Source organism: Anomaloglossus baeobatrachus, chromosome 1, assembly GCF_048569485.1.
Source record: "Anomaloglossus baeobatrachus isolate aAnoBae1 chromosome 1, aAnoBae1.hap1, whole genome shotgun sequence".
Taxonomy (NCBI): Eukaryota; Metazoa; Chordata; class Amphibia; order Anura; family Aromobatidae; genus Anomaloglossus; species Anomaloglossus baeobatrachus.
Genome location: NC_134353.1, coordinates 791,615,853 through 791,631,454, shown reverse-complemented (window position 1 = coordinate 791,631,454; position 15,602 = coordinate 791,615,853). Strand labels below are relative to the sequence as shown.

The 15,602-nt window shown below is 42.6% G+C and overlaps 1 protein-coding gene across 7 annotated transcripts in view; it reads right to left on the bottom strand.

Moving 5' to 3' along the window:
- The window catches only part of SEMA6A (semaphorin 6A), a 327,645-nt gene that overhangs the window by 211,680 nt on the left and 100,363 nt on the right, over positions 1 to 15,602 (bottom strand). For all 7 annotated transcript variants that reach the window (XM_075324986.1, XM_075324988.1, XM_075324987.1 and 4 more), the window contains exon 2: positions 1,341 to 1,477. In XM_075324986.1, coding sequence (XP_075181101.1) covers positions 1,341 to 1,440 — 100 coding nt within the window. In that variant the 5' untranslated portion in view covers positions 1,441 to 1,477. The remainder of the gene's footprint in view (positions 1 to 1,340; positions 1,478 to 15,602) is intronic.

Genomic DNA, 15,602 nt, shown 5'->3' with positions numbered 1-15,602 from the left:
GCTTGAAAAAAAAAAATGCAAATTGTTTTATGAATTTGTCGCAAATAAAAAAAAGTTACTAACTGAGAGGTATTCACGCCAAAAAACTACAGTGATAAATAAGGCCATAGTTCATTATAACAAAAAAAAAATCTTCATTTTTTTTGTAACCAAGATGCCTAAAGCAATAATTGTAGAATAGTGCTAGGAAAATCCCAAGATACCTAAGGTAATAATTGTACACATAATACTACAACGACCCCAAGATACCTAAAGCAATACTTCTAGCATAGGGCTAGGACGACCCCAAGATGCCTAAAGCAATAATTGTAGAATAGTACTACGATGATCCCAAGATGCCTAAAGCAATAATTGTAGAATATTGCTAGGCTGACCCCAAGATGCCTAAAGCAATAATTGTAGAATAGTGCTAGGACGACTCCAATATGCCTACAGTAATAATTTTAGACATAGTGCTAGGATGACCCCAAGATGCCTAAAGTAATAATTGTAGAATAGTGCTAGGATGACCCCAAGATGCTTAAAGGAATAATTGTGGAATAGTGCTAGGATGACCCCAAGATGCCTAAAGGAATAATTGTGGAATAGTGCTAGGATGACGCCAAGATGCCTAAAGCAATAATTGGACACATAATACTACGACGACCCCAAGATACCTAAGGCAATAATTGTAGAATAGTACTGCGATGAGCCCAATATGCCTAAAGCAATAATTGTAGAATAGTGCCAGGATGACCCCAAGAAGCTTAAAGCAGAAATTGTAGAATAGTACAAGGATGACCCCAAGAAGCTTAAAGCAATAATTGTAGAATAGTGCTAGGATGACCCCAAGATACCTAAAGTAATTATTGTAGAATAGTGCTAGGACAACTCCAAGATGCCTAAAGTAATAATTGTAGACATAGTGCTAGGATGACCCCAAGATGCCTAAAGTAATAATTGTAGACATAGTGCTAGGATGACCCCAAGATGCCTAAAGTAATAATTGTAGACATAGTGCTAGGACGACCCCAGATGCCTAAAGCAATAATTGTAGACAAAGTGCTAGAACGGTCCATAATATAGGATCTTGTATGATAATATTTGTTGCCACATACTTGTAGGCTTATTTGCTTTGAAACTAGCAGAACTGTTCCTCCACCCACCTGAATGTGCCCATAGAACATAGGTGAAGAATGTTAAGCTTCAACTCCATAAAGGAATGCTCTCAATTTACAACACTAAGAAAACCCAACTCCTACATTCACTTCAACCCTTCTCACTTCTGCAATCACGAATGTATCATATTCACTTTTGGGATAAAACCTGGACTATACTATACTTCTACATATTTTACTCACAGTTGCCATGCGAAATACTGATTGGCTCAGAATCTTCTGGGAATCCAGCCCCAGCGACTTGCAGTACTGTGAAATATAGCAGCAAAGCTTCTGACCTCATAGTAGTTTAGCTCGAAGACTTTACTTTTCACTTCACCCTGTAAGAAGACAAAAAGGAAAAAAAAATTGTCAAAAGCTGCAAATTGAATATCCTATTAGCATGCTCATACCAAATATCGTTGGCTTAAGTTTTACAAAATTAATGACTTACATAAATAAGGGCACATGAATTATAGATTACTTTACTTTATGTAAAGATAATGCAAAAAAACCCTGATATCGGATTCTCTTTCAACTCTTTAATGCTGCAGGAAAATGCTCTATGCTAGAAATCCTCCAATGAGATGAACATATTCATATTAATGCATCGCCAAATAAACTGGTGCAAGGACATCCAAAGTAAGTCATCAGAGAAGAGCTAAAGTCTGAAAATGCTGGCAATATAAAAAAAGACAAAAAAGATCTACACATACAAGAGCTGGTAATCAAAATGGAAAAGGCTTTTATCACATAAAAAATCTAGAGCAACCAAATGAAGAGCATATAAGAAAAAGAAATCATTCAAGTTATAATTTGCATTCGAAAAGTAAAGTGAGTTTTAGAGATTATCATTTTAGCCTTAATCTGAAATGTTTGACGCTTCCAAACAGGGGATTATTTGGTTATACAATAGGACTGTTGCCGAGTCTGTCATAAATCACTCCGCATTTAGTGGCTTAGAAATTCTAAATCTCTAAACAGCCATTATACAAAAATACAGTAAATGTGCTGTTCAGGCCTTATTGTGACTGTTCTTCACATGAGGCCCCATATCCTGGTATATCTGAGCCACATAGTTACAGCCTGCAGGTTCCTTACTGGGTAGATCACTGCCTAATATTAGGCGATTGGGTCCATATCATGAATGTACCTCATCCATTATTATTGGGAGTTAATGCAGTAGTTTTAAACCTCTTGGTATATACACTATGTAAAAGTTTTTCCGTGACTTTTTAAAATTGCCCCTTAATACAGAATATTCTAAAATAAAGAAATAAAAATTACTTGCCCCTTGAAGCCCCAATTTGCTTCACTGTTAGTATTAAAATGATAAGATTTTGTCTATCAATCACCTTCCTCTACATCCTCCAACCCAGCAGCATTGATAGCAGTGTGCCCAAACTCCTTCCCTAACCAGCCCTGTATAACGCTGTTCCCTATTCTGAATGTTTAAAAAACGACTTATAAACCTCAATTTTCCTATGCTAATTAGAGCCCTGACTAGTTGCAGAGGCACAAGTTTCCCTGACTAGTTGGTCCTATTTCCATTTATCATGCCCCGTGGTTGTGATACATGATTTCCAGGAGCCACCGTCACTGCCAACTCCTGGAAATCTTGTGTCGCGGGCGGAGGAGGGGACGCTGCGCTCTCCCACTGCTCGGGTCCGGCTGCTGCTGCCGCTGCTCTGTGGTGGCTCGAGCGGTGGGCCGGATCCCGGGGACTCGAGCGGCGTTCCTCGCCCGTGAGTGAAAGGGGGTTTGATTGGATGGTGGGGATTTGGTTATTGTCCGTGACGCCACCCACGGTTGTGGTGATCTTGGTGACACCACCACTGCTCTGGATGGGGATCCCGGGAGCGGTGACAGGGAGCAGCTTTGTTGTTAGTTCTCCCCTCCGTGGGTAGGGGGTTGGTTGTCCCGGGGCCCGGTGATGGGATAGGGATGGATGGCAGGCGGGTTATGGGGCCTGGTGAGGTGCAGGGTCGCGGGGGCAGCGCTGTGCCGCACGGCACGGTGGTACTCACTCAGCCAATAATGAGGACACAGTTCTCGGTAAAACACACGGCTAGATGGACGGGTCCCACAGACGGCTGCGGTGTTGTTTCTCCCGGCAGGTTGATGGTGACTGCCTTTCCCTGCACCTATGTACTGCAAACGGTTCCAATGGGTTCCCACTGGTAACCCGCTCCCCAGCTTGGATATGGGCTGGAGGAGCCCCTTTTGCCCGCAGGCTCTGGCCCTGGGAATGGTAGCCTTGGCGGTGGCTGTGTTTCCCTCTCACGGTTGGACTGTTGCCTTCTGTCGGGACTTGGCTGCTGGGAAACCCAGGAGGTTCCCTTCGCTGACGGATTTGGCAAATTCACGCCGACTCCTAGCCTTGCCGGGGTCCATAAGCCCCTGCCAGATGGTGCTGACTTCTCTTTGTCTACCGGTCCGGTACCGCCGGGCCACCGCCCGTCCACGGTCCTTACGGTTAACTCCGATAGGCCACTCCTGGAGACGGTCACCACCGTCTGCCAACCTTGCTGTACCGCCTGGGCCACACACCCGGACGCTGTCAGTTAGTTGCTCCACTACCACTTTCCTTCCTTCCACTTTCACCTCCAAAACTAATCTGTCTGGTTTTCCCGCCTCCAGGACTGTGAACTCCTCGGTGGGTGGCGCCAACCGCCTGGCCCACCCCCTGGTGTGGACATCAGCCCCTGGAGGAAGGCAACAAGGGTTTGTGTCTGACTTCGGTGTGCCTAACCGGGAGTGTGGGGTGTGTTTGTGTTGTTCTCTGTGGCCCCTGGCTTGTCCAGGGCGCCACATTTGTGCGGCTCATTTCGGCCACATCAGAGTGGCTTTGAAGCCAAGTGTACGTTTCCCGGCTTCATTAAGCTCATTACACATGACTGGAAGTTTAGAAGACATGTACGTAAGTCATCTTCTGAACTTCATGTGCAGTACGCCTACAGAAACCGGAAGGGTCCACCCTGCCTCTGAGGTGCACTGAGGCAAAATGTGCCAGATTTCCTGGTGCTAGTGGTGACGCCACCTCATTGAAATCATGTTATCAGGTCCTCAGGATCTTGATAACATAGAAAAAGGGCAGACTAGTTTGGGAAACTAAACCCCCTTTGACTAGTCGCAGGACTAACTAGCATAAGGACAGGGAGGTTTCAAAGTAATTTTTTTTAAACATTCATATTAGAGAATAGCGTTATACAGGGTTTGATAGAGGGAAAATTTGGGCATACAGGTATGAATGCTGCTGGGTTGGAGGGCAAAGGGGACCTGGCAGGTTACCTTTAAAGGGTAACCATTGTTTTAGTTTTTATTTTATAAATCAATAGTACAAATGACAATAAGCAACTTTGTAATACATCTTATCAGAGAAATTTGCTTCCTTCTCTGCCAGAATTGATCAGTCAATATCAAAATGTTCAATTCTGAGGAAAATTCTGTATTCAGTGAAGACTTTCCCATTACTGAGATAGGAGATGGCAGCTGGTGCTGAGGAGATTCTATGTAGATAGAAGAGGAGGGGTCAGAGCTTTACTCCTTGTTCCTCCCTCTGCCTCTAGATCCTCTCTACTCCCATTGTCACAGAATCTCCTCAGCACCAGCTGCCATCTCCTATCTCAGTAATGGGAAAGTCTTCACTGAATACAGATTATACTTCATAATTGAGAATTTTGATTGATCAATTCTGGCAGAGAAACAGGCAAATCTGATATTACAAAGTTGGTTATTTTCATTAGTATTGATTTATGAAATAAAAAATTAAAACGACGGTTATGCTTTAAACAAATAACTAGCCTTAGCTGCACATGACCACTAAGGCTAGTGGTATGCTACTGTGTAAGAACATCAGAGCAGCGGCGCTGAATCAGGACAATCAAAGGGTAATTCCTATTTATTTTATCATTTTCCCTACTATAGGGCCAATTAAAAATAAAGGAAAACTCCATTAGGGCTTATTTGGCAGAAATCTGGCTTTTCCTTCTTTCTGTTAATCCTTTTCTCTTGGCCAAGTGAAGGTTAATCTTTTAAGCTCAACATAACATGGCTTGGGGGGGTCTTCAAATAAGGCCAAAGTAATTAACTGTGGACTTCAATCAAACGTCTTGGACTGGACTCATACCAAAGACTTGCTGTTCAATCAGTTATTTAGGTAGGGGGCAAAAACACAAAAGGAACACAAGAGAGGCACAGACTGAAGGTTTGCAGGTTTTCAAGAGTCACTTTTACTACCAAAGACATGTTTAATGTAATGTCTGTAATGGTGGCCTGCATTAATCTAAACAGCCAATATAGCCTTCCCCAGAGGATACTGCTTCCTCTTGTATGTCAACAAGTTAATGCTGTCAGCGAGTTAAGAACACATATTGTGGAGCAGACAGCCTCGCTGAAAGCAACACACAGAGATCTTTCACGTTCTAACACCTAGGCAGCATACATCTGCTTGTTTGATTGTCTCGTGTTGTGGTTAGGACATATTAATCTTGCATTGCTTTCCTCCAATAGCTTCTACTTACAATCACAGTGCTAGTTAGGTCTACAATTTATGAGCAAAACAGAAATGTTCTCTCTTCTTTAGGCCTCTGTCACACGTTCGTGCCTCCGGTACGTGTTTGGCAGTTTTTTCACGTACCGGAGACACGTACACACGTACACCAATGTTACCCTATGGTAACAGGCACATTAACGTAAATCCACACGGAACGTGTGTCCATGTGGATTGTACGTTTGTACGTGTTTAAAAAACGCCGACATGTCCGTTTTTCTCCGGCATCACGGGTGTCACACGGATGTAGTGTGGATGCGGTCCCGTGTGACACGCGCAGGAGAAACATGTGTCATTATTTTTAAATAAAAAAAACACATACTCACCTCCTTCAGCGATGCAGAATCTTCCGCTGCAAACAGTTGCTGCCGTCCGCCGCTCATTATGAGCGTGTTAAGGAGGTGGGCGTGATGTCACGGGTGCTAATCTCCGCCCCTCCGCTTGGCCAGAAGCAGCATCAGCGGGGAGTGGGCGTGGCTGGAGCCGAAGATCAGTACCCTGGACAGCAGCAAGGACCACGTAAGTATGTAAATTGCCGGTTCTCCGTGTGTTATCAATGATAGCACACGTAGAACACAAGTGGCCCGCACGTACCGGAGACACGTACTTACCTAACGCAACACGCAAGGAAAATACGTGTCTCGCGGCACGTGCATGATTTTCACGTGTGTGACAGAGGCCTTAAAGGGATTTTCCAAGACTAATCTTGTCATCATTATCAGATCGGTGGGAGTTTTACACTCATACCAATATACTAGCTGTATAAACAATTTATGCAGCCAGTCGTTTTAATAAGAGCAGATGTGCTGTACCCCAGTACTCTTTAATAATCTTTAAAGGGAATCTGTCAGCAGGTTTTTGCTACCTTATCTAAGAGCAGCATAATTTAGGCAAAGAGATCCTGAATCCAATGTTGTATCACTTAGATTACTGAGTGCAGCTGTTCCAATAAAATTCAGAACTTTTAGATTTAGCATGAAGCACAGCTGAGAAAGCTGCCCCCACACACCAGGCTTTCTATGTACAATATCTATAGATAGTGACATGCTAATCACAGCATTTATAGCAATGACAATCTTCTGATGCTAAAACAAACATTATGGGTAATAGCACACAGTGTGGTAAAAGACACTGCTGACATTTGTGTGCTAACCCCCTACAGCATGCTGTCTCCAGATTTTATAGCAAAATGTCCTGACACATTCCCTTTAATGACAGAATTGTAGAAAAAAGACATGGACTGCACATCGAAAAATCACACATTGATCTAATGCACTAGGTAAAATTTACACAACATGAGGTCCTTAGTTTAACATTCTGATCAGACTGAATGTCATGGTGAACCTTTCGGTGGATCCCTTTGGATTTAAAAGTGCAGGACCAAGCACAAACCACAGGTCTCAGCAGCTGTTCACTAACAGGTCGGGCAACATGGTGCCTCAAGGCACCCATGTTACAAGGCTGAGTCCCTATGACTCCAGGTTACACCTCTCCACAAGCACCCACTGAGAGGTTCACCATCAAATGACAATGGATTTCATACAGTCTGATCAGAATGTTAAACTAAGAACCTCATGTTCAGTTATATAAATTTTGCCTAGCACATTAGATTAGTGTATAATTTTTGGATGTGTAGTCCAAGTCTTTTTTTTCTACAGTTCTGGCATAATCTTTAATGATCTTGGCCTTTGTACTGCTATTAGCAAAAAACAGCTGTTCATCTGAAAGCCCATGTTCTTCTCATGCCTATGGTCAGCTCAAAAATGTGTTCTCAGAAGTTACCTATTATTCCAATAACGTTTTTATAACAAACATTTTTTTTAAATTATTTTGGAAGAATGTATTTTTTATTCTTTATATTATTTTTCGTTGTAAAAACACATACTTTACTTCACTTTACATGTTCTTCATGCTGTCAGATTCTCATGACTGTTCTCTAGTAATTTACCTTCCTTGTAGTTGTCTTTCACACATAGTGTTACAATGGGGGTTGTATGTTTCCCTAAACCCCAGAAGAAAAATATTGTGACAGGTTCTGTTCTCCGCCACCGTACACAATATATTATTTGTACGAGCGGCCATAAACCACTTGGGTTTCAGCTCTCAAGGGTAAAAATAATTGGACAAGATACATTTTTCTTGTCCAATTTATTGCTTTCACAAGGATAAGTAGTGTACAAAGCAGTTGTCAGACATTGTATTCCTTAATAAGAAAAGTTGTATCACGTTAGGCTCAAATAATAGCTGTACATTTCTGTAATTATGTGTTAATCTAAAGAACTGTTACTATACAAATGTGTTTTTCCTTTTCTACATTTTTCAAAAATGTTCACAGTTTACACTAAGCTGTGCCTCATTTTACATTAGTCCTTATTCAGATGGCCGTGTTTCTTCATATACACGTAAAAAAGGCCGCAGTGTCATCAGTGTTTTGATACTGAATGTCATCAATGTTTGGTCAGTGTCAATTTTTACTATCAGTATTTTATCAGTGACTTTCACATACGGATAAATAAATAAATTACAAAGCTTCTCCTGTAATGTTAAACACAGATGGCACACGGCTGCACAGTGATGGCAGCTGTGTGTTGTCCATGATTTTCACAAACTCATAGACTTGTAATGGCACTTTCCATCGGTGATGTCGGTAAAAAAACAGACATGTCTCCATGATTTTTGTCTGGATAAAAAATGCGAACAAACCTACAGAATATAATGTATGACAATCACAGATAGTACACATGCGTGAAACAGAGATATCTGAATGAGGTCTAATAACAACGGCAAAAAACTCAATTTTGTGAAGAATGTAAAAAATTACTAATAGAATGGAATGTAACATGGAGAAATGCCATATTCTACATCTGGGCAAGAAAAACAGATTTGGAGATATAGAACTAAGCAACAGCGCTTGTCAAAAAGACTTGGGTATACTAATAGATCACAGACTGCACATGAGTCAACAGTGTGATGCAGCAGCAAAAAAGGCAAAAAGTTCTGGGATGTTTTAGGAGAAGCATACAGGTCTAGAACACAAAAAGTAATTATCCAACTCTACCGTTCTTTGGTCAGACATCATCTAGAATGCTGTGTCCAGTTCTGGGGAACACATTTTAAAAAAATACATAGAAAAACTGGAGCAAGTTCAGAGAAGCACTACCAGGATGGTAAATGGACTGCAAATTATGTCCTAGGAGGAATGGTTAAAGGATCTGGGAATATTTATTTTGCAAAACTAAGGATAAGAGAAGTGTTAGTAAATGTTTGCAAATATCTGAAGGGATGTGACAGTGTATAGGGATTATCCTTAAGGCCCCTTTACACACTGAGACTTTCTAGCGATCCCACCAGCGATCCCAACCTGGCCGGGATCGCTACAAAGTCTATGGTGAGCTGTCAAACAGGCAGACCTGGCCAACGACGCAACAGCGATCCGGACCTGCAGAACGACCTAGCTAGTCATTGGGGACGTTGTAAAGCAGCTTTTTGAAAGGGAAGTCGCTAACAAAGTCACTGTAAAGTCCCCTTTACACACTGAGACTTTGCTGCACAGCGGGAAACAAAGGACCAAAGAATGGTCCTGAACGATTTGTAGGGATCAGCAACTTCACAGCAGGGGCCAGGTCACTGATGTGTTTCACACACTGCAATGTCGCTGGGGAGGTCGCTATAACGTCACAAAACCGGTGACGTTACAGCGATGTCGTTTGCGATGTTGCAGTGAGTAAAGCCACCTTTATTCTCATTTGCACATGGAGATACAAGAAACAATGGAATGAAACTGAAAGAGAGAAGATACAGATATGATATTAGAAAAAACTTTTAGAGAGTGAGGGTGATCAACGAGTGGAACAGGCTGCCACGAGAGGTGGTGAGTTCTCCTTCAATGGAAGTATTCAAAAAGAGACTGGACAGACAACTATCTACAGTGAATCCTGTATTGAGCAGGGGGTTGGACACCATGACCCTGGAGGTCCATTCCAACTCTAATATTCTATGATTGTGAGATATAAATTAATTTTTTAATATGTGTTTTTCTTGTTCAGGTCCATCATAAAAATCTGATATTTGCTGTCACCTGCCTTCCTGGTTTTGCAACCATTATTGCAGATATGCCATTCAACTCAGAAAATTTGAGTGTGCAAATTGGTCAATAGTCTATGCAAACTAAATGTTTTTAATCGCTAAGAGTCGCTTAGGGCCCTTTTTAGATGGGCAAAAGTCGCAACATTGTTCCAAACAGAGCGATATTTGCAGTGTGTAATAGCTGTTAGTGATCGTAATAGTGTTTGATTCTCCAGAAACCAGATCTTTCAACTTGCTTAAAATTTATCACATATTGGCATAAAATGTCACAGTGTAATAAATCGCTACCACCTTGTTAACACATAAGATTAGAGTAGCGCATTCGTCTTTGTGGGTGTGCGTGGGCATGCCTACTAACAATATAATATTCATACCCACAAATCACATAAATACCCCAAGTGCTAAAATTTTGGTCTGATCTTAAGGTGTAATACATGCTTTTATGAACGACTAGCGACGTTCCACTGAACGCTCCAGTGATCTTTTGTGTAATACTGAGCTTGTACGTTCAATAACATAGCGATAAATATTCGCTCGTCAATTGCTATCATTAAAAAATGTTCCTATCTAATAGGGCCTCAAGGCCTTCAGTCAAGTCAAAATCTCAATGAACCCACAAACTATATCAGTTCGGCTGTGCTTTCCTAGATCAAGGAAAGAACAGAATCGACTTTATGCTTCAATATAATCGGTTTGAGCAATTACCAGCAGTCAGTCAGTTAGTCTTTTACTCAATAGAACCATCTCAGCTGTATAGATCGCTTCTAAATACAAGATTCCACCAGTCATTTGCCGAGTTGCTGATGCTGGAAATCATGGAATTAAAAAGAGAAAATATATCTGTAAGCAGGTTGCATCTTGGCTTCTTAACAGAGACAGGGAACCTTAATAAATGCAGCTCTAATGAGATGCTGCCACTTTGGGCAGCGAAGACAAACAGCCCACACTGAAATTGAAAGCGGCTCAAGGCGATCGATTCCGGTTGTAACCTTTACTGTAAACAGTCTCGAGGGATCCCATGAGCCACCTGTTCAGTGATATTTCAATTGATATATAGAAGAAATAGAAATGATACAGCAGCTTCCAGGTTTTTTTGATAAAGCATCTGTTCCTCTCCACTTCTCATGTTTTCCTTTTAGAGATGATTTTCAAAAAATGGGGGAAGTATAGTTATGTGAAAATCCAAAGACATTATAGCTCATACATAGAAATAACAAAACCTGCTTATTCTACTCAGCAAAAGAAAGATGACGCTCAAATAACAAGAAATAAAACCCTTGTGTGAGGTTGCAAAACCCTTTGTACGTGTTGCAAACACTGAATTTCTAAGTGTGACCCTGCTCACCTTTAACACTTTACAACCACATCATGCCAACCAGTCTATAAGATCTTGTTCTATACTTCAAACACTTTTTGTTCTGAATTGTACTAGAAAAGATAAAAGGGATACAACATACAATAGAACACCAAGCTTACCCTGATCACGCAAATGGTATAAAGTGTCACCTAACAACACAATTATCCACAACTGTGCTGAGACATACATTTTGATGGGAGAAATCAGATGATGTATAGGTCAACATATTTCAATAGAGGAGGCCATACACCATGGACAGCCGCAAGCAAGTCTAACCTCCTTTTGGCTACCAGTTCTTCCCAACTCTCTATATACATGAATGCTTGTTGGAGCCTGCAAGTGTTAATTATGGGATAGGGAAAAAAGCTTGTCAGATGCCTCTAGTGGCTGCTTATCTTCTGTGAGAATAAAGATTGGACTTGTTAAAATCCAATATGCCAATTTTTTTCCCCTGTAATATCTGCCATTGGGGGATAGTTTGAGCACTGCAACACATATCGTATAGATGGTCCACGAAAAATCACTGTGTTTGGACAAAATTGATACAAAATATATTGGTGCCTTAGGTTCAATATACAGTATCAGATGCTGATATGATATCTATATTACAAGTAGAGATGAGCAAATTCAAAAATTCAAACAGTAAACGAACATAGACTTTACAAGAAAATCAGTTTCCGAGTTCGGAGTTCAGGTGCTTTATGTATGCAAACCACTCGAGTGAGCACCACGGTGCTTACGTATGCTCGGTATTCAGCCCAGTGAGAGCCGCTTGCAGTGTTTGAATGGCTCGCAAAAGAGTTATCCCATGTAGTGTGCACAAAAAAATAAAATAAAAACCCAGCCCGCCCTCACTGGAATTGTTTCGTTTATGGCTGGCTGTATGTATGCAGAAAACCAAATTGCCCAATCAGTGGCTTCCAATGAGGTTCAGGTCAAGTCCGGGTCCAGAACAGCACTTTATCTAAAGTCTGGCTGAGCAAGATTAATTAACCTGAACTTGAATCTGCGATTAGGCCATTTCCACATTATGGTACCTTGCCAGTTCTTGTACCACCGTTGTTTGGATTGGATGAACATGCACTAGAATATGAAGACTATGGAGCTGAAGCTACTTGCGAAGATTTGGAAACCTCAAGTCAAGATGAGTATGTACCTATGAGTATGTGGAGCAGCTGAGCAGCCAGAACGCTTTACTCAACATGAATTAAATGATCTTATTAGAGACTTTTCATTGTCAAAAGATAAAGCTGAACTTCTTGCATCTAGGTTTAAATGGAAGAATCTTGTTCATGATGATGTCAAAGTTTGTTATTACCGAAACAGAAGTAACACTAACACAATTTTTCAGAGTTAATAGACCAATGGTGTACGGTAACAATGTGAATTGCCTCTTTGAAGAACTGAATCAAGAGTATTTTGTTGCAGATTGGCGATTGTTTATTGACTCATCCCAGAGAAGTTTGAAAGCAGTGTTGCTTCACAATGGAAATATGAAACCATCAATCCCTATTGCTCACTCATTTCATATATAGTAAAGTTATGAAAATCTGTCAGTTGTTTTGGATATCTGTAGAGATTTGAAAGTGATTGGTCTGCTAATGGGAATGCAAGGAGATTTCACAAAATATTGTTGTTTCTTGTGTTTATGGGACAGTAGAAATACAGTACAGCATTATGTTCATTGTGATTGGGGACAGAGAAACATCTATGCTCCAGGTAGAGACAATGTTCACCATAATCCTTTAGTTGCTCCAACAAAATTCTTCCTCCACTACCTATAAAGTTGGGATTGATTAAAAACTTTGTGAAAGCCATGGCAAAGACAAATTCACAAGGGTACATTTCACAGAAATTCTCCAGCATTTCACCAGCAAAACTGAAGGAAGGGGTATTTGTTGGTCCTCAGATCAGAGAGCTTATGATAGATGATGTGTTTGAAGAAACACTAAATGATAAGGAATTGAGATCTTGGAAAAGCTTCAAGTGGATCTGTGAAAACGTCTTAAGCAAGCTTTACACCTTACAATTAGGTGTGCGATCTCGTATGCGATGTGACACGCCCAGGTTGCATATGCGATTGAATGAGATTGCACGTAGGTCGTTCATTTGCTGTCACACGAGCGTTAGTAGTCTATGTTAAATTGATCAATTTTGTGTGCGATCCTTTAGATCATGTGTTCTGTGACGTATGCATTGGGCACTTTTTTTTTTTATTTATTTACTTGACAAGCGTGTGTAATGTGTAGGGATGCGTTTTTACTATGTCATCTGCCATTCAGCTCTGCTACATGGCCGCTGACAGCAGCCACAGACAGCCATGTAGCAGCGGTGAATGGTAGTTGACAGCAGACACAGAAAGAGCCACACTGTCAGAATGAACTCGGGTGAACTTCACCCGACTTCATTGTCATGCTGCGGCTCTGTCTGTGCCGCGTCCTGATTAGCGGTCACCTGTGAAGGACTCACCGGTGACCGCTAAACTCCTGAGTAACTGAATTGAGCAGCCCTCTCTCATACTCACCGATCCCCGATCTCCGGCGCTGCATGGCATTCACACTGCTCCGGCGGCTATTACTGTTTTGAAAAAGCCGGCCGCCCATTAAACAATCTCGTATTCCCTGCTTACTCCGCCCACCGGCGCCTATGATTGGTTACAGTGAGACACGCCCCCCACACTGAGTGACAGGTGTCACACTGCACCCAATCACAGCAGCCGGTGGGCGTGTCTATACTGTGTAGTGAAATAAATAATTAAATAATTAAAAAAAACGGCGTGTGGTCCCCCCTAATTTTAAAACCAGCCAGATAAAGCCATACGGCTGAAGGCTGGTATTCTCAGGATGGGGAGCTCCACGTTATGGGGAGCCCCCCAGCCTAACAATATCAGCCAACAGCCGCCCAGAATTGCCGCATGCATTAGATGCGACAGTTCTGGGACTGTACCCGGCTCTTCCCGATTTGCCCTGGTGCGTTGGCAAATCGGGGTAATAAGGAGTTAATGGCAGCCCATAGCTGCCACTAAATCCTATATTAATCATGTCAGGCGTCTCCACAAGATACCTTCCATGATTAATCTGTAAATTACAGTAAATAAACACACACACCCGAAAAAATCATTTATTAGAAATAAAAAACACAAACATATACCCTTGTTAACCACTTTAATCAGCCCCAAAAAGCCCTCCATGTCCGGCGGAAGCCAGGATGCTCCAGCGTCGCATCCAGCGCTGCTGCATGGAGGTGACCGGAGCTGCAGCAGACACAGCCGCTCCGGTCACCTCCACACAGCAACTGAAGACAGCCGCGCGATCAGCTGATCTGTCACTGAGGTTACCCGCTGTCACTGGATCCAGCGGTGGATGCAGCAGTGGCCGCGGGTAACCTCAGTGACAGCTCAGCTGATCGCGCTACTCACCGCCGCTCCGGTCACCTCCACGCAGCAACTGAGGTGAGTAGCGCTATCAGCTGAGCTGTCACTGAGGTTACCCGCGGCCACCGCTGCATCCACCGCTGGATCCAGTGACAGCGGGTAACCTCAGTGACAGCTCAGCTGATCGCGCGGCTGTCTTCATTAGCTGCGTGGAGGTGACCGGAGCGGCTGTGTCTGCTGCAGCTCCGGTCACCTCCATGCAGCAGCGCTGGAAGCGACGCTGGAGCATCCTGGATTACGTCGGACATGGAGGGCTTTTTGGGGATGATTAAAGTGGTTAACAAGGGTATATGTTTGTGTTTTTTATTTCAAATAAATGATTTTTTTCGGGTGTGTGTGTTTATTTACTGTAATTTACAGATTAATCATGGAAGGTGTCTCATAGACGCTTAACATGATTAATCTAAGACTTATTGGCAGCTATGGGCTGCCAATAACTCCTTATTACCCCGATTTGCCAACGCACCAGGGCAAATCGGGAAGAGCCGGGTACTGTCCCAGAACTGTCGCATATAATGTATGCGGCAATTCTGGGCGGCTGCTGGCTGATATTGTTAGGCTGGGGGGCTCCCCATAACGTGGAGCTCCCCATCCTGAGAATACCAGCCTTCAGTCGTATGGCTTTATCTGGCTGGTTTTAAAATTAGGGGGGACCGCACACCGTTTTTTTAAATTATTTAATTATTTATTTCACTACACAGTATAGACACGCCCACCGACTGCTGTGATTGGGTGCAGTGTGACACCTGTCACTCAGCGTGGGGGGCGTGTCTCACTGTAACCAATCATAGGCGCCGGTGGGCGGGGTAAGCAGGGAATACGAGATTGTTTAATGGGCGGCCGGCTTTTTCAAAACAGTAAAAGCCGCCGGAGCAGTGTGAACGCCGTGCAGCGCCGCGCCGGTGATCGGGGATCGGTGAGTATGAGAGAGGGGGTAAGAGGGATAGACTGACATGTACAGAGAGAGAGGGACAGAGATAGTGACCGACTGACAGAGATTAGTGCATGACAGACATTGTGAGGCGCTTCAGAACGTAG